An 18,760-nucleotide genomic window follows, 5' to 3' on the forward strand; every position below is an offset into this window, starting at 1 on the left:
TCCAACTCCGGGGAACAGACTCTGCATACCCTAGACTGTAAACGGGCTCTAGCTTTTTATCTAGACCGTACAGTTTCTCACAGGAAGAGCACTCAATTATTCGTCTCTTTCCATCCTAACAAGTTAGGACAACCTGTGGGTAAGCAGGCTCTTTCCTCCTGGTTGGCGGACTGCATTTCTTTTTGCTATCAGCAAGCTGGCATTCCTTTTCAAGACCGTGTAAAAGCACACTCTGTGAGGGCCATGGCGACTTCGGTGGCACACCTTCGATCGGTGCCGCTTCCTGACATCTGCAAGGCTGCAACCTGGAGTTCTCTCCATACCTTTGCAGCCCACTATTGTTTGGATAAAGCTGGAAGACAGGACTCCATCTTCGGCCAATCTGTCTCGCGTAACCTTTTTCCAACATGATGTACCAACACCCTTCCACCTTCCCGGTAGGGTGCGGATGCCCTTACCAAATTCCACCCCAGTTGTTGTGCTTCTTGCACGTCGTTGGGTGCATTTGGTGAAAGTCGGGACATCCTCAGCTCGGTACTCACCCATTTGTGAGGACAACCATCCTGCTTGTCCTGTGAGAAAGCAAATGTTGCTTACCTGATGTAACAGGTGTTCTCACAGGACAGCAGGATGTTAGTCCTCACGAAACCCGCCCGCCACCCCGCGGTGTTGGGTTCGTTTTGTTTTTACTTTTTAGGCACTGCCTGTAGCTTTGAAAATCAGACTGGAGGGAGACCCCTGCTGGCTGCAGGGTCAGTGCCTTGCTGGGCATGCCCAGTAGGGGCCAGTCAAAGTTCTGTTTAAACTTTGACAGAAGTTTTCCGTGGTGGGCTCCATCCTCGATGTCACCCATTTGTGAGGACTAACATCCTGCTGTCCTGTGAGAACACCTGTTACATCAGGTAAGCAACATTTGCTTTCTCATTTCTTCAGGCCAATTTCTGGGTTTTTGCTGAAAGAAATCTTTTTTTATTTATTTTATTTTTAATCAAGCCACTATACATTTATTTTACAACACCACAAGCAGTTAGTTAATATGTGTCACGATGAAACTAAGTAGGAGGACTTGCAGAGGACCATATTTTAAAGTTTGCATGAGCCCTTGAATTGACTTTATGCCACCTCCAGGGCTGGGGTTAAATTTGCGGCGTTAAATGTTCATTGGGCGCCTTGCGATTGTCTGCATCGAGGGATGATAATAATAGCCTCATCTAATGGAACTTAGATGTGATGGGTGCTATCGGCTACATGTTTGTTTGTTTGGGCATGCGTTTTGGATGCTCTAATCTCCTTATTGCACCAGTTGCTGGTTTAGCATCTGCAAAATGTGCGCCAATCGCGCATAGACCCATGCACTAGGCTGAGTGGACTTTATTGCATCAGTTCCCCTGTGGGTCCCTGAAGCAAAAAGACAGAAAGTGACTTACCTAAGGTCACAAGCAGTGTTAATAGAGGAAGTGGAATTTGAACCCTGGTTTTTTATAGGAAAGCAAATAGAAGAAACCTTGGCATAAGACCCAAATCAAAGCAGTAAAACCAAGAATGGGGAAAAATTTTTATATTTTGAAGAATTTAGCTTTTGTTTTAGCTGGTATTAGCCTTTTTATGAGTAGCAAATATACCTACCTTCACCCATTTTGCTATTTTGTAATATTGCATTTCCCACTAATCCCATGCAGCCTTCTTTGTCCCCTCCTTTCTCTCCTATCTTCACTGTTTCTCTTTCTCTACTCCCTTCCCCCCCCCCCCCCCCATACCTGCTGACTTCCTATGTCTCTCTCAGGGATGAAGACATCACCTGTTCCCAGGGCCCTGATCTGGAAGGGAGGAAAGTGAGAGAGTTACAAGGAAAATTGAGAGGGATGAGAGGGGCAGGGAGGAGAATAAGAAGGCAGAAGGGAGGAGTGTGAGTGCATGGAGAGGCTGGATGTTTTGGATAATAGCCTTGCTGGTTTTTGTGGCTGTGGGGACTGTTAAAAAGCTTGGTGTTAACACCTGAGTAGTACATGGGTTTTGGTTAAGTGTTGGCCTTGAAGAATCAGAGGACAATAACAAGGTCTGAAATAGTGTACCAACAGCGGAAGTATTCCTTTGGAGCTCCTTACCACTACACATCAGACTGGCCTCTGATACCCTATCCTTTGGAGGCTAGTAAAAAACATGATTCTTAGAGGCAGCTTTTGCATCCAACCACTGATGCGAACATTACCTGAAGCCTCCCCACAAGACTGTCTGCATGAGTTAAATGATATAAACTTGCTAAACACTTGCATCTAGCTCCTAATAACTCTGTATATAGACCTTTACGTTGTTGAATCTGCTATGAATTTAAGGACTCGTACCTCTATACATAGCCCTAATATCCTGTTTCATAACCAGTCTTTACACCACTGATAGCCCCATCCCACCTCCTTTTTTCCTAGTCATGATAATTCTATATGTGTAACCTCCATATCAAATGGCATCCCTCTGTCTGAGTGTATTATATTGACCTGCTAGTCTTCAAACTGTAGATGCTGTTACATGTATGATAATCTACTGTTGTCGGTTATGTTAGACAAACTGTGCTGTCTGCAATGCGCCTTGAACTCCCTGGCTGGAAAGGCATGATGTAAATAAATGATGATGATAAAATTCTTCTGTAGAAAGATGATCAGAACTTCCAAAATTTAGGTAAAACATTTTATAAGATGAATTTTCAAAATGGTATGTCTGTAAAAATTGGCATATACATGCATAAGTAGCCTCTACTTGCATATTCCTTATTTTCTAAAAGTCTAAAATGCGTACATATCTTCACTTTCGTGCACTTGTATATGCGTATTAAAAAGGGGTGGTCTCACGGGGGGACCAAGATGGCTGCGTGATTTCCTCTGTTTATTACCAATTTGTACTTATGCCTTATAAGAGGAAAGGGAAAGTTCAGGTTTTTCCATCCAAACCCTGCATTCCCCTGGATCAGCCTTCTATTTACGAGTATACCGTCCTTCCTCGGATTTGGGGGCCTCCTAGCCCCCTTGGCGTGCTGGAGAGAGGAGCTTCGTTTTTGCCTGGGGAAGTAGCTTTGAGCCCTCTGGACTCAAAACCACCGCTGTTGGCTTCTCCCCTGAGTGACGATGACACTGCTGATGCACCAGCTGATGACCTTATTGAGCAGCCTCAGCTGAATGGAGCTGCTGGCGTTCGGCCAGGATGGGTGTTGAATTTTCCCAGCTCTCCGCAGTTAGATGTTCCTGTGGAGAGGGGAACGACTGGTGGAGTTTTGTTCCCGGATTCATTGGTGGGGATTGAGTGTGTGGCTGGAGTTGGAGCTGAAGTTATTCGTTCAGCTCCCCGACCCCCTTTGGAGTTTGTAAAACCGGCTGTGGTCACTCTTGAATCCCTTTGGGATTTAATTGCAGGTATGTCTCTCATTTTTAACGATCCATCCCGGAGCTTAGAGACTGTCTCTCTCAAAAGTTGGATTCCGTCGCAAAGGACCATCAACAGATCCTTCAGGAAAACTCTTCCTTTGTTCAGGTTCTGGGCATTGATATCAAAAGCTTGCAGGCCTCTAATGCTGCAATCATTCGTGAGCATATGTCTTTCTTGAGAAGGCTAGAATCGATGGAAACCTTTTTGAGGCATTTAAACTTGCGACTATTGAATTTCCCTAAGTTCTTGGTGAGCTACCATTAATTACGTTCGCGATATTTGGTTGAAGCTCTTAAAATTCCCTCTGATATAATTCCAGCTCTTAAGAAGATATTGTTTCTTCCTCAGAGAGAGAGCTCTCTACCCAGTCTCATTTTCCTAATAATGCAGTGGGTTTTCCAGTTTTATTTGATTTACGTGGAAAATTCAAATGTGGAAGTAACTGAAAGATCTACTTTGTTTCTTTCTTTTCTGAGGATCTAAGTCTTATTATGAAATTTTATTTCAAGAGTTGAAAAGTTACTTTTCATGGCGGCTTGGTCCGGGTTTATCCAGACTTTAGCCAGAGCTACTCAATTACGTCGCAAAGCTTTTTTGGATATGCATCCTGAAGCTGCTATTTTAGGTGTAAGTTTTTTGTTAATTATGCTTTTACAAGAATACTGTAAGTTAAATGATAATATATATATATTTTTTTTAGTCCAGAGCTGTTGTGGGAATTTTTGGGTGCTAGTGACAGTTCCTGCAATTACTTAATAGATTCTGTAAAGGGTTATAGTATAATGTGTTTGGGATAATTCACACAGTATTTCTCGATATTATCTTTATTTCCATTGTTCTCCTCCTTTTTCTTTCTTCCACCTTACTTTCCTTTTTTTCTTTATTATAAATGAGAATTTTGTTCTGCATGATTATTTCCTTTGTATTTGTATCATGCAATTTCTTTTTTATTTATCTTAATTTCCATTTTAAAGTTTTTGTTATATTTGAAAAGTCTAATATAAAGTAAAAAACAAAGGGGTGGTCTAGGGGTATTCTAGGGGGTCAAAATTTATGTGTGCAAGTTGCAAGACACGCATGTACATTTGCCAATTTGCATATTTTTACCCCTCCTAATTCTCAGGCATAAGTGATATCAAACATGTTTATTGTGTACTACTGACTGGGTGGGGTGTCTGGGTGAACTGGGGGAGAGTTCAGGCTGAAAAACCAGGAAGGTCTCTATGACCTGGGAAGGGCTGGGTGAACTGGTCAATTTCATTGAGATGCGCATGTATGTTGTGGGGTAGAGAGATGGGTATTTTATAATACGTGCATAACTATACATGTGGGTTATAAAATACTATGGCAAAACTACTCACGGCGCCACAGACAGACAGACACACACACACACACACAGACACACACAGACACCTTGCAGTTGTTTGAAAGTTGAATTTGTAGATCTGATGGAGAAAACCAGAACTACAAATCCATGTATGCAACGGAGCATACCTTGGACCAGATCCGCCTGTTCAGTTGACCTGGGATGAGGTGGCAACCTTACTTACAGGTCGATACAGTAAAGTGTGCTCCGTCGGAGCGCACTGTCAGCCTGCTCTGGATGCGTGTTTTCCCTTACCCCTTATTCAGTAAGGGGAGGAAAACACGCGGCCCACCCGCGGCACCTAATAGCGCCCTCAACATGCAAATGCATGTTGATGGCCCTATTAGGTATGTGCGCGCGATTCAGTAAGTAAAATGTGCAGCCAAGCCGCACATTTTACTCTAAGAAATTAGCGCCGACCCAAAGGTCGGCGCTAATTTCTTCCGGCGCCAGGAAAGTGCACAGAAAAGCAGTAAAAACTGCTTTTCTGTGCTCCCCTCCGACTTAATATCATGGCGATATTAAGTCGGAGGTCCCCAAAAGTAAAAAAAAAAGTAAAAAAAAAAAAAAATAAATAAAATTTGAATTCGGCCCGCGGCTGTCGGGCTGAAAACCGGACGCTCAATTTTGCCGGCGTCCGGTTTCCGAGCCCGTGGCTGTCAGCGGGCTCGAGAACCGACGCTGGCAAAATTGAGCGTCGGCTGTCAAACCCGCTGACAGCCGCCGCTCCTGACAAAAAGGAGGCGCTAGGGACGTGCTAGTGTCCCTAGCGCCTCCTTTTCCCCGTTTTTCCCGCGTCACCTCATTTAAATACTGAATCGCCCGCACCGGCGAGGGGCCGGTGTGCGCGCCGGGAGAGCGGGCGTTCGTCCGCTCTCCCGCGGTCTTACAGTATCGACCTGTTAGTAGCCACCAATAAGTTGTTAAGATTGCTTTGTAAGGATGTGCATCTGGGATTTGACAACTCCAACAAAAACCAGTTGCCAAATACTTTACCAGTTGCCTAAATATCCATAGACTTCATACATCCGTAACCATGCTGCTGAAAAGGCAACAGCCTTAGAAGTAGTATTTTTACTATTTAGCAAATTCATTCTTTATTCTGCCGCCTTGGCCTAGAAATGTCACGTACGCCGTGATCATAGTCCTGACTGTCCTGATGCATTAACAGCTCTGAGCTTATTCCTGAGTCCAAGGTTTTGCCCCAGTTTTATTTAATTATTGTTTTCACATTAACTTGTCTGAATTTAGATTGTGACTTAAAATGTTGTTCTTCCATGGTATTTTAAAATAACTGCAGATTGTACTATTAGGGTAGATTATTATTTTTTTTTTCTTAAGAATTATTTTGCTAAAAGTCTGAAAATGTGTAGGAAATCTATGGTAAAAAGAATAAGCAATAAAACCCTTGAAAGATCAAAGAAGCTACAATAATAAGTTGAATGTATTATACTCAGACATTTCATTTCAGTGAAGCTATGCCAGTATTGCCTTTTTTGTCCATAGATCATATGAGCACATTGTTTGCTGACTGTCTTAGAGGTGTGCGTGACTGAAATGGCTGTTTTTCATTATTGGTTTAAGATGTTTTCTGCCTTCTCAGGATCAGGAGATCACGCTCTGCCAGAACTGATAAAGGTTTATATGGACTCATTTTGTTATGTTTATACACGTAATCCCTTCCCTTTTCGTTTGATTTTTTTTTTTCTTAAAGATAGCTGTGCTTTTCTCATCAAAAGGCATTCTCAAGGCCTGAAATGTGCTGAGCTCAGCTACAAAACTCCCATATCTGATCTTGTAAGAACATAAGATATGCCATACTGGGTCAGACTAAGAAGGGTCCATCAAGCCCAGTTTTCTGTTTCCAACAGTGGCCAATCCAAGTCAAAAGTACCTGGCAAGTACCCAAACATTAGATAAAACCCAAACTACTATTGCTTATTAATTACCATAATAGCAGTTTATGGATTTTTCTTCTAGGAAGTTATCCAAACCTTTTTTGAACCAAGTTACACTAACTGCTGTAACCACATCCTCTGGCAATGAATTCTAGAGCTTAACTATGTGCTGAGTGAAAAAAGGATTTTCTTTGATTTGTTTTAAGTGAGCTACTTGCTAACTTCAAGGAGTGCCCCCTGGTCCTTCTCTTATCTGAGATAGTAAACTGATTTACATTAACTTGTTCAAGTCCTTTCATGATTTTGTAGACTTCTATTAAATACCCCCTCAGTCGTCTCTTCTCCGAACTGAACAGCCCTAACTTCCTTAGCCTTTCCTCATAGGGCAGCCATTCCATGCCCCTTATCATTTTAATCACCCTTCTCCGCACTTTCTCCAGTGCAGCTATATTCTTTTTGAGATGCGGTGACCAGGATTGCACAAAGTAATCTTCTGTTCCCCCAGGCATTAATGCTTCTGCCAAACTCTCCATTCTTGGTTCAGTGCTACGTCACGTAATATCCTAGCTCTGCACCACTGGACATATGGCTCCTTTATTATGTAACATATATGATCTTTCCACATTTGCTTGACTACTTCCCATTCATGATTCTAATGCTCAGGTCATGGCTGAGAATTGTGCAAGTTTAAAGGAATACAAGCTGGATACTTTGGAGGCTGTTACCTTTTCTATTGGGCCAAAATAAAGAGATATGCAAGTAGTCCAGAGTGTATCTGGAGTGTAGTCATTTACATAATAATCTTATCCATGGTGTGGGGTTTACATAGTAACACAGTACTTGCTGGCCCACTCAGTCTGCCCAGCTTCTCCTTACATCCATGCTGCAGTTTTGTGCTGGTTGACTTTGTCTCCTCTATTCTAAATGTTCCTTATGACTGAGCAAACACTCTGGTGCTGCCTTTCCCAGTTTCTTCTATCTGAGAGTGGTTTCTCCCCTCCCCCAAGAGGAAAAAATGACGAATTTCCCCTTTAGCACCGATTTGTACCCCATGGCTACTATATATTTTTTGGACGGAGGGAGGATGTAAGGAGGTAATTTTTTTTGGGGGGGGGGGGGGGGGTAAGATGGGTTGGTCCTTTACTGTTGTCACACTCTGTGTTCTTGTACTAAACTTAAGAAAAAAAAAAAAGGTTATCTATACAGGATGTGCTTTGTCTCCGTGTAAAGAAAAACAAGGTTTTTTTTATGGAGGTGGTAACTCGCTTGTCATAGACTTAAAAGATAGAAGAGTTGACGTGCGGTGATATACAGTGGAAGAGTACTGGACATGCCATAAATATAACAAGCGCTTATTTTCCTACTGTTCATCTTCTTCATAATTGCCCTTTTCTTTTCTGTCCTGTTCTACATTACTTTTTTTTCTTTTTTGGCACAGCAGTTTTTTTTCCTTCTGTTCCTTTTGGGCTTCCACTTCGTCAGAAGCAGCTTGTGCTGGAGTCTTACTTCTGAACTACCTGGGTTTTTTCCTCCCTCCCTCCCCTGTTCAGCCAGCCTTTGCTGTGACAGTTCTCAGACCACGTCTCCTCCTGGAATCCAGTGCATGCACTTCCCAGTCTGGCCTCTGTGGCGCTGTTGTGCGGTGGCCTCTGCAGCCCTGCTCGTGCAGCAGAAGCCTGCGTGGGCAGTCAAATGCAGGATTTCTGCATGGCAGTGCACAGCTCTGTCGAGCTGCCAGAACCAACCCATTTTGTGTATTTAAAATAGCTTTTTGTTTGGGGGTATATGCGCCCCCCCCCCCTCCCGATGGAGATCATCTTCTAAAAGTGGTCATTGTTTTTATTGATAGTAGTTAGGTCTGTAAGTAATGGTGATACTCCCCCTCCCCCAGCAAACTCTTTTTCCATTCACTTAAAAAAAAAACCAACCCCAACCCCAAATTAAAAAAGTTACCCGTATGATAAGGGCAGAAGAGACCAGGAAATCAACCCCAGAATAACATGAGAGAGAATGTCCTTTTGTCACAAGTAAGGGACGTGCAGTAGCTTCATAGTGAGTGCTGTTGCATAACAGCGGAGAAGCAGTGAGCCCTGCCAACCCTTGTCCTGTCCCCCAGCTTCCACCCTTCTCTCCGCAGAGGGCTGGGGGGGCCAGATCTTGGGAAGGTGTCTCTTGATGGACAGCACAGGGAAACGAGTCCAGAAAGCTGCTCAGTAGCTGACCTACTTTTTACTGCCTTTAATGCCTGTAAAGGAGGGGGAGAGGAGCACTCTCTACCCATAATTATTCTTTTAATCTTGATCTGAATTGCTCTTGTTTTTCTCTTCCTTGGTTATTGTCACTTTCCTTGCTAGCCATTTGCACGGCACCTTTTTCCTCACCCCACCCCCTTCTTTAGTGCAGGGGATCTGTTTCCCCATCTTTGTTTGTTTTCTAGGCTCCCTGAGGCAATGTGTTCATATTTACACACTCCACTCTTTCTCTGGGCTCCTTCTCAATTATTATTATTTTTTTTTTAAGAGATGCATTTGATTTATATCATAAATCATGTGCCAGAGTAGCCTAAATCAGTCCTAATAGGGCTCTAGTGTTCAACAATTTTGAAGACTGGTGATTTTCTGATGGCTTGTTGCTAGACACTAATAAAATAGGGCATCAGTTTTGTTCTAGAACGTACTATTTGCTCCAAGGCCTGGAGCATTTCATTGGTGTGGATTATTTTATTCTTTTAATTCCCGCTTGCTCCCCCCCCATAAAAGGCACATCAAATCAAATGGGCATTTGCAGAAGCGCTGCATTTAACAAGCAGTTCTAAAAGGGATTCACCATGACTGCACACTTCAAAGAGACTTTTCCGGCCACTTTGAATTTTTGGGAAGAGAAGAGGATTGGTTTTACAATACATGTGGCCTAAGTATTCAGAAGGGGTTCTTCTTTTTTGGGTGCCATTCTAGAGCCGCTCCGTTTCACCGTGCAGTTCATGCATTCATCTGCTCCTCTTTGAATAACAGAGGTGCAAAAGGAGGCCTTGGAATTCTGTACAGGAGTCCATACTTTAGCCTTCATTCCTGGGATTGCATTTAGCTTCTGTGTATTCACCTCCATCGAGGAGAATTTATTTATTTAAAAACTTGTATATCGCAAATCAAAATTCCTAAGCAGTCTAACAAAAAACATTCATAAAATCATAATAACAATATAAACATGTACAATAAACATTGTGCCAATATCCATTTAACTGCCTACAAATTTATAATTTGCACTCCAGATTTTATGCAGTAATCTGCTCCCTACTGGCTACACATTGTCCGGCATTCTGGGAATTGTGTGTTACCCAGTAGGTCTCACTTGTAGCTCCTCAAGTTGGAACAGTATGTTACAGCTTCTGTTTCAGTTGTCTCGTTGTAAACAGATTCATTTCTTTTATCTCGTTGTTCTTTCCCATTCCTTGTGACATTTATTAATTTGTTCACTGCCAGTGATGTGCTGCCAATTCTTTAAGGAGGAGCTCTTGCTTGAGAATAATCTTAAAGAGCAATGGAACAAGAGGTTTGGTTTTTTTTCTGCTGTCCTGAAAGTTTCCGCTTTTATATCAAACTAGCCTTCTCACTTTGCTCTGATCCAGTTCTACTGCTGACATTGACTGGAAAGAACCAAGTTCCTAGGGAAGGATAAGAGAACCTCTGAGCCAGGAGCTGATTTCGTGATACCACCTTTGCTTTTTTTCCCCCTGCCTAACCTATGTTACTCTCCAGATACCCCAAACCTCGCCTAGCTCTGCTCTGCATGGTGAGAAACCCTTGGATTTAATAAGGGCTGACTGTCAGGGGCCCCCCCCCTTCTGGCACAACACTGCAATGTGTTCATGTTATTATTATTTATTATTATTATTATTTAGAGATTTTTTTCTATACCGCGGCACGTTAATAACATCACCTCGGTTTACAAAAAAAACAGTAACATTAGCAACAAGCTTTACAGATAAAATGAACTAATGTGTACAATTTAAATATCCATTAAGAACAGAAAAATGTTCTTTTTCCTACCTTTAGTTGGAAGCTCAAGCTCCAATCTTTCCTTTATCTGACCAAATGTCACTTTTTCATTTCTGCCCTCTCTATACCAGTCCGTGTTAATAGTACCAACATGTTTTCCTTGGAAATTACAGACAAATCAGTCAGTCATGCTCAGTGTGGTATCCTTAATGAATCTTAAGGAATTACATTTCTACCATCATTTACCAGCATATACAACTGAAGGAAAAATAGAATCTCCCATGCCCCTGGACAAAGTACTGCAAGATTTTGCAGGAATATATAGTACTGGATAGTTTGCATTTATTTTGCATTCATAGCAGAAATTCTTTAAAGAATGGCTCGTCTGAATGTGTCTAGATGTGATCTTTCTCTGGGCTTTTACAGGTTAGAAAGGGTGGCATATGACTTTTTTTTTTTTTTTTTTTTTTTTGAGGAGGTCCACCCAATCTAAACTCTATTACTTTATTTTAATTAGAGCATTGTTCCTCTTATCAGGTGAAAAGCACCTGCATCACCACTCCTTGGCAACCATGGCTGTGTTAAGTGTAAATAACATTCCTGTTCCCTTGCCCATTAGATGATCTTTAGCAAATCTGCAAGTGGTTACATCATGACTGGGGCAGAAAATATGCTGGAGCTTGGACCTGATGGCCATTGACTTTGGACTGCTCTCAGCCTTCTTTCTTTATTTTTGGTAATGTTTTTCCGATATAAATTACCTCTTAATTCCTTTTTGCTGTACCACATTTTTTTCAGCCTAGGATTATGGGACAAGGCTGCACCTATCGATGCTTATCTATACACAGGGATCTAAAATACTGTAGTACACAAAATCTGAGAGGGAAAAACAAAATTTCACTAAATCAGGTGCACCTCTGATGAAGCTGTAAATTGTGTGTAGGTCTTTAGTCCCCCTTTCATATGCTAATGGCACCTAACCTTTGGTTGCTGTAGATACAGAAAAGATCACCAATGAAGACATCAGGAGTACCTTGAAAAAAAAATGCCTAATTTTTCTGAATTTGAAATAGTCAAGCTTCTCTCTAATAACATTGAGTAGTACATTCCAACCCATTGGGCCAATAAAAGAGTGCTCTTGAGCAAGTTTCCTGCAACATAAAATTCCCAAGTAGATTTTGCCCTGAGGAATGTAGAAGATATATAGAAACGTGCAGGACTAAATATTCTTCAAACAAGGTAGATTTATCACTGTGAATTGATTTTAGGAATAACGGTGAGCATTTTTGAACTGGACTCATTGTGGAACTGGTAACCAATGCATTTCTTTAAGCTTTGGCGTAATATTATCCCTCATACAAGTGTGGTAGCTACATTTGTCTGTACTGCATGCAGCAAGGTCTTTGTCATAAAGAGATGCAGTAGTCCAGCTTAGTTAAAACTAATGCTTGAATGACTAACAAAGTCATTACTGGTAATGTAGTTTTAGCATGGGTTAGTTAAATCATGAATTGCCTACATTGTCAATTTTAAAATCGGTCTTCATAGGTAGAAAGGGGAAATAACTGCTTAAACCTAGCTACCATGAATTGAATGCAAATAATGTAGTGTGGAAAATAACATGATTTCTGTGAGGTTTTCTTTAACACCAGGATAATGCTAATTTACATACAGTAGCATCCTCCTTAACTTCACAGTGACAAAATGGAATTGACAGAGGGTCAGTAAAGTGTAGGGAGGTGAGGAGAAAGAAGCTGGAGGCTCTAATCATTCAAGGAAGAAACCCAACCTCCCACTTTCATGGAGGAAGAGATTTTCTTGGGAGTGTCAAATCAGCATGAGGTGTTGCTGTGGTTCTTTCTCTCACTCTGGAGCAATGAGATTACCAGTTGGGTGTGATAACCTAGAAAGAGTGGAGCAAAATGGCCTGCCTACGTATAGTCTGTTTTTCATTTTGATAGCAAAGCAACTTGTTATGAAGTGATATTTACATCAGAGCCCGCTGAGCTGATGTAAGGTGGCTTGCTTCCTTGGACTTTGATTGTACCAGCACACACTATTGGACAATACTGAAATCATAGGTTGACACTATGCATTTTAATCTGTGCCAGACATTACGATATCCAGTACAACACGTTCATAATCTGTGTCGTATTACACTCGCCACACACTTCTAATCTGAGTTTCATGTGGGAGTTATTTGCTGGCTAGATATTTTTATAATCTATGTATCCGCCCCAGAGGCGACAGTTCAGTTCTCTGTAAACCGGTGCAATATGTATTCTATACAGGAACATCGGTATATAAAAACTTAAAAATAAAAATAAATAAATGTAAGAAGCTGCATGTAATAAAATCCAACATCATATGGCACACACACAGATGCTGACAATGATCACTTTTTATTTTTTTGTTTTAATGTAATTCTGGATCAAAATGCTGTAATGTTGTTGATGGTTCTAGGTTATTAGTGGTAGGCAGTCAGTTCACGTTAAACTCTCATTTAATTGCATGTTCCGGCTTGTTATGTTTTATTTTTAATAGAATCAAAACTACAAATCCATATATGCAATAGGACAAATTTTAGAACTGGATCAGATTGTCTTTAATGACGTGATGTCATTTGGTACCCAAAAATAAATGTCCTATCTTTTCATGCAGCCTATTTAACCGATGTTAACAGCTGTGTACAGTTTTCTTTATATACCTAGTAAATTTATCATTCAATTAAATATTTGCACCTCTGTGTAAAGAGATTCTACATCCAACATCTCAGATTTTGATACTTTGCTATTACTGGGTTAGACCCATGACTTGTTGCTGGTTCTGTGATTTACTGTTTAGGAGCCCTGGATTTGGGTTGCCTGTCTGGTGGAGGAAGTAGGATTTGAAGCCTGGCGTCTTGGCAAAAGAGGGGGAGGTAGGGTGATTGTACAATACACTAGGCATTCTGACATTGGCAGAAGGCACCAAGAGACTTCCCTTCCAGCCCTCAGTCAGCAGGGAGTTTGTTTGTCTAGCGAAATGACAAGGATTGGAAAATTTTGGTTGTGTACCATACGTTTTATTAACATGTCACATTTGGAAATTTTTCTAATACATTGTTTGATCTATAACCATGGAGCAGTGTGAAACAAAGACATGAGGTATAAACACTTTTTGATAAAGCAAAAATAACTGTTTTTAAATTTTATTTTTAAATGTTCATAATTCCACCCCTCTGTTCCACAACAGAATATAAGATACTGTTTAGTACTCTGTGCTTAGACTTTGCCAGGCCACATGCCAAGTATGACAGAACTGATTTTGGTCTGTAGCTTTGACATATTTTGCATATGATTTAGATCTTCTGGACACATTAGTAAATTGATGTGGTGTGTGTGGTTTTTTTTTTTGTTTTGTTTTTAAACAAACTAATTTTTATCCCTGTCAGTGAATATATTGATTGAGTAAAACAGTAATCCTATGGGAATTAGTGTCAGATCAAATTGTGCTCTTAAAAATATAGGGCCAGATTTTCAAAGGGGTACGCACGTAAGATACGTGCGTACCCCCCGAAAACCTGGCCTAAACTCCCCCTGCGCGCGCCGAGCCTAAGTTCGGGGGGGCGTGTCGCAGCCGGCACGTCATCGGGGGCATTCCGGGGGTGTGGCCGTGGCCTCTGGACCAGCCCCCGGACACTGACACGCCGGCGGCCGGCCCTACGCGTGCAAGTTACGCCTGCTTCGAGCAGGCGTAACTTGTACAACAAAGGTGGGGGGGGGGGGTTAGGTTGGGAAAGATGCGGGTAGGCCGAAGGAAAGTTCCCTCTGAGGCTGCTCCGATTTCAGAGCGGCCTCGGAGGGAACGGGCAGTGCACGCAGGGCTCGGCGTGCGCAAGTTGCACAAATGTGCACCCCCTTGCACGCGCCGACCCCAGATTTTATAAGATATGCGTGGCTACGTGCGTATCTTATAAAATCCAGCGTACTTTTGTTTGCACCTGGTGTGCGAACAAAAGTATGCGCGCGCACGCTGTTTTTTAAAATGTACCCCATAATCTGCAGGCTCTTGCCCGCAATGGGCTTCAACCAGTATCATATAACTGAGCACTATAATTCATGTCACATACTTCCCATATACCAACAAAATTTTAATTTTATGTAGCTAACTTTATTCATGCCTCACTTCATTTAAAACTATGTATTAAATGCTTTGACAATATAGAAATAACTTATCTTTTAATTGGTAGACTCACTCTCTTTAACCCAAATACTCAACAGAACATCCAAAGTGCTCAGTATACATCCCCAACGTTGACAATGTTTCAACACATAACATTTTAATTCAAAGCTTTTTTGCTCTGTGTATCCAAGGATCTAGATTGTGTACAAAACCTACAGGAGCTTTTTCCTGTGAAATTGATGGTTTAGCAAAGATTTTTGATGGGGGTTTAACTGGAGCGCTATTATATAGTTACAGTAGAGTTTGGATTTGGTGGTGATCTTGTGATGCATGGCCACCCCTATGATTAGTGAGCTGTTAAATATAACAAGTATTTGGGTTTATGGAATGTTCATTATACTATGATAAACATAAATTCATTTTTATATCCTCAGAAACTTAATCATCTGCTTTGTTAACCTTTTTTTTATGCTGGGTAAAAGTAACTTGTATAACTTGAAAACACATACATTCTCCATTTCTCAAATACACACTGCCTCTTTGTATCACACACAATCAAAATACACATCTTTGTCCTCAACACACACGTGCACATTCATATGTACACACACAAAACCATTTTGGAAATTTGTGCTCAATGTAAAGAATGCCTTTGGGAAATGTTGTGTTCTCCATGGAGTACATTTTTCCAGTCTTGGCATCTCAAACTCAGTTTTACCAATTGTTGCTAAAGTATTTTTCATTCTGCTTTGAGTTTTTTTTGTAACACACTGCTGTCTGTGTTAAGATTACTATCTGAGGCTAAACTCGTAGCCGAGTTTGTTGCATTGGAAGACTCCATCCTTTCCCAAAGAATATGTCCCATGACTATCAATACCAACATTTCTTCTTAAACCATCTTATTAATCCATCATGTTGACACCTGCTATTTTTCTTAATTTCCTGAAGACTCCATGGTCAACTCTACAGTTTCCATTTATAATACGAGACTGAACAACGTGCCCAACCTCCATTTCTGTATTTTAAATAATCCCTTTCTTAATTAGTTTGGCGTTTCCTAAGTACTATAATGTGTCACCAATAGCAGTGGCTTGCAAATAATTTTAAGCTGCAGTTTTTCTGAGATGTGTAAACTAAATTCCTTTCCTTGCTTCTTAACAAATTTATCTCCTTCGAGCATGCTAAAAACAAATAAATGAATGGGGGGAACCATGTTTATTTTCCTGAGATTAACTATGCATTCTAAAGATGGGGGAGAAAGGTTCACTTTGGGGCCAATGTAATAAGATGCTCTTAGGAGAGCGCATAGATTAACCTACGTGATGTGCAGACTTTATTGCCAGTGTATGAAGGAATTTTGTGCACAAAAAATGTGCATGTAAAACTGTGCATACCAGTTACCGCACATAAAAATCCCATACTTAATGATGGCATTAGCTGTTATTTCCTTCCCCCACCAATACAGAGGTGTACTGGCTTAATTTGTGCTTTCTTAGGGCTGGAAACTCAGGGGCCATCAGCTGAATAATGCAGAGGGTTCTGAGGGCATTCTGGGGCAGAGTTAAGTTAGCTGGACAAGTTATCTGACTAACTCTGGTTGTGCCAGATAAGTATATTCATTGGTGCAGCTGTGTCTCTGAATATCCTGCCAAAGTTAACCAGGTAAGTTTATCTGGCTAACTTTGCAAGCCAGCTTCTGGCTGAGTATTACCCTCTTAACTCCTAGTCAGAGATGAAGTAAAGTTTCTAGGGTTAATTTTAATCTAGGGCAGAAGCTGGAGGCCTGGTGCCAGGACCTGTAGTCAGGATTTATGCACACACAAAGTTCAGTGCTGAAAGTATCTTTTGAAAGCAATTTTGTGTGCATAAAACAATGTTTTCTGTGCATAAGATTTTAAGTGTTTGGTTTTTTTGTGCGCATAAACTAAGTCCAAGACTTTTTTTTTTCCCCCTGCCAGAGTTAAAATGTGCACTTATCTTATGCAAAAGACTAAACACACTTTAACTTTGGTTTGAGTGCTTTTTGAACTCCTGATGCATTAGCATATCATTTGCTTACAGCATTGGGAGTTACATTTTGTTTTAGCACATATGTTTCCTGCACTTCTTCTTACATCAGGCCCTTGGAGAGCTCTCTTCCAGGTTATGCCCAGAAATAGAGCAGGTTCTGAGAATCCCCAATTACAGGATGAGGCACAATGGGAATATTTAATTATCTGATGCTGACAGGATGGCATATTTTCTAATTAATCCTTAGGAAATAGGGTGAATACTCTTTCTGCCATTTACTATGTTACTATTGCAAACCTGGAAAAAAGTCCAAACTGGCCCATCCGGTCTGCTCACTTGAGGTCCTTCCACTGTTCCAGAATATATCTTCCATTTACAGGGAGAGATGGTGACATTCTGCCTGTTCACGCCTCTGTAAGAAAAAGAGAGGGTGCTAAAGGATAAGAAGACCAAATGAAAAGTGTAGGGAGAATAGGCTTTTACAAATCGCTATGATTTATTACTTTTATGTGCATAACGTCTTTGAAAATTCACTTCATAGAGCTGAAATGTCAAAAGGTTTTATTCGCATAAATATGCCTTTGAAAATGATCTCCTACTTGTACAGTAATCACTGTTACAAACGATTAAACATAATATTGTATGGATACTGCAAGACATATTGAGTTGTATGGAATTAATAATTTTCATGATTGAAAATGTTGTCAAAACCCATAAGTTTTTGCAGAGATATTCAGAATGGTTACTTGTCTCTTAACAATCAAGACCGAGCTTCTAATTCATAACCTATGGTAGTATGATATCCAAAACTTTAATTTACTTTCCTTTTTGAGTGGGAACATACAGTTTGCGTTGCTGGCTTGTGGGTATATAGTAACTATCTGATAACTTAACATCATCTCTGATTCATTGGTTAACTTAAAAACTATTTTTTTTTTTTTTTTCATTTTCTTTTATCAAGTTTTTTGACAAGTCACATGTTTCATTCATTCCAGGGATGTAATCCACTTGCCCAGACAGGACGCAGCAAACTGCAGAATCAAAGGGCTGGCTTAAATCAACAGATCATGAAAGCGATGAGAATGAGAGCCGGCGCGGAGAACCTTTTACGGTAGGTTTCCAGCATTTCCTGTCTGGACTTTTGCTGTAAATGCAGTCTTCTACACTCTCAGCAGTGGTGCCCTCCATAACTAAAATGGCCTTGGATTGGCTCGCAGAGTTCCAGGGATGGACCCTAGGCTCACTAGTTCCAACACCTCTTTTTGCAGGCTCTGTATCTGGTAATCACTTGCCATTCGTGAACATTTTTGCAAACAGTTTTAAGCATAAGTATTGTGGTTGCCATGTTAGTTCCTTGAATGTGTAGAATTGAAGGGTCAACAAAGACATGGTAGGCGATACCGTTTTGTTGGACTCACTCAATACTCATCTGTGACTAGATTTCACTGACCCGTTGAAAGAAGGTTAAGTCCCAAAAGCTAGTCACAGATGAATGTTGAGTTAGTCCAGCAAAAAGATATCATCCTCAACCTGCATGTATTTGAAACTCTAGGGGTGTGTAAGTGGACAGCAAAATCTGGATTGAACTATGTTGATACTGTACTTTCGAGAGAGGTTAGATGTGAATTGGTATCTTAGATCTTGACACAGAAATAAAGGTCACCAATTTATATGTGATACCATTTTATAGACTAAATACTTGGACAACATTTCCTAGTTCAGGGCTGGATTTTTTTTTTTTCTGCATAGACACAGAATAGGGAAGAAAGTCTTAATTTTCTACTTTGTATCATTTGATACAGAGATCAAGAAAGATTCATTCTTAAACTTTTGTCTTTAAAAATTTAGCCACATGCTGAAATTCTTCTGGTCTGTATCACTTTTAAGGCTTAATATTTGTGGATGTTTTCTAC

The 18,760-nt window shown here is 40.8% G+C and overlaps 1 protein-coding gene across 1 annotated transcript in view; it reads left to right on the forward strand.

Annotated features, from left to right (window-relative positions):
* The window catches only part of RHPN2 (rhophilin Rho GTPase binding protein 2), a 123,597-nt gene that overhangs the window by 15,747 nt on the left and 89,090 nt on the right, over positions 1–18,760 (forward strand). Inside the window, exon 2 of the mRNA XM_029608399.1 lies at positions 17,843–17,958. Within this exon, the coding sequence (XP_029464259.1) occupies positions 17,843–17,958 (116 nt within the window). The remainder of the gene's footprint in view (positions 1–17,842; positions 17,959–18,760) is intronic.

This window comes from Rhinatrema bivittatum, chromosome 7, assembly GCF_901001135.1.
Source record: "Rhinatrema bivittatum chromosome 7, aRhiBiv1.1, whole genome shotgun sequence".
Lineage (NCBI taxonomy): Eukaryota > Metazoa > Chordata > Amphibia > Gymnophiona > Rhinatrematidae > Rhinatrema > Rhinatrema bivittatum.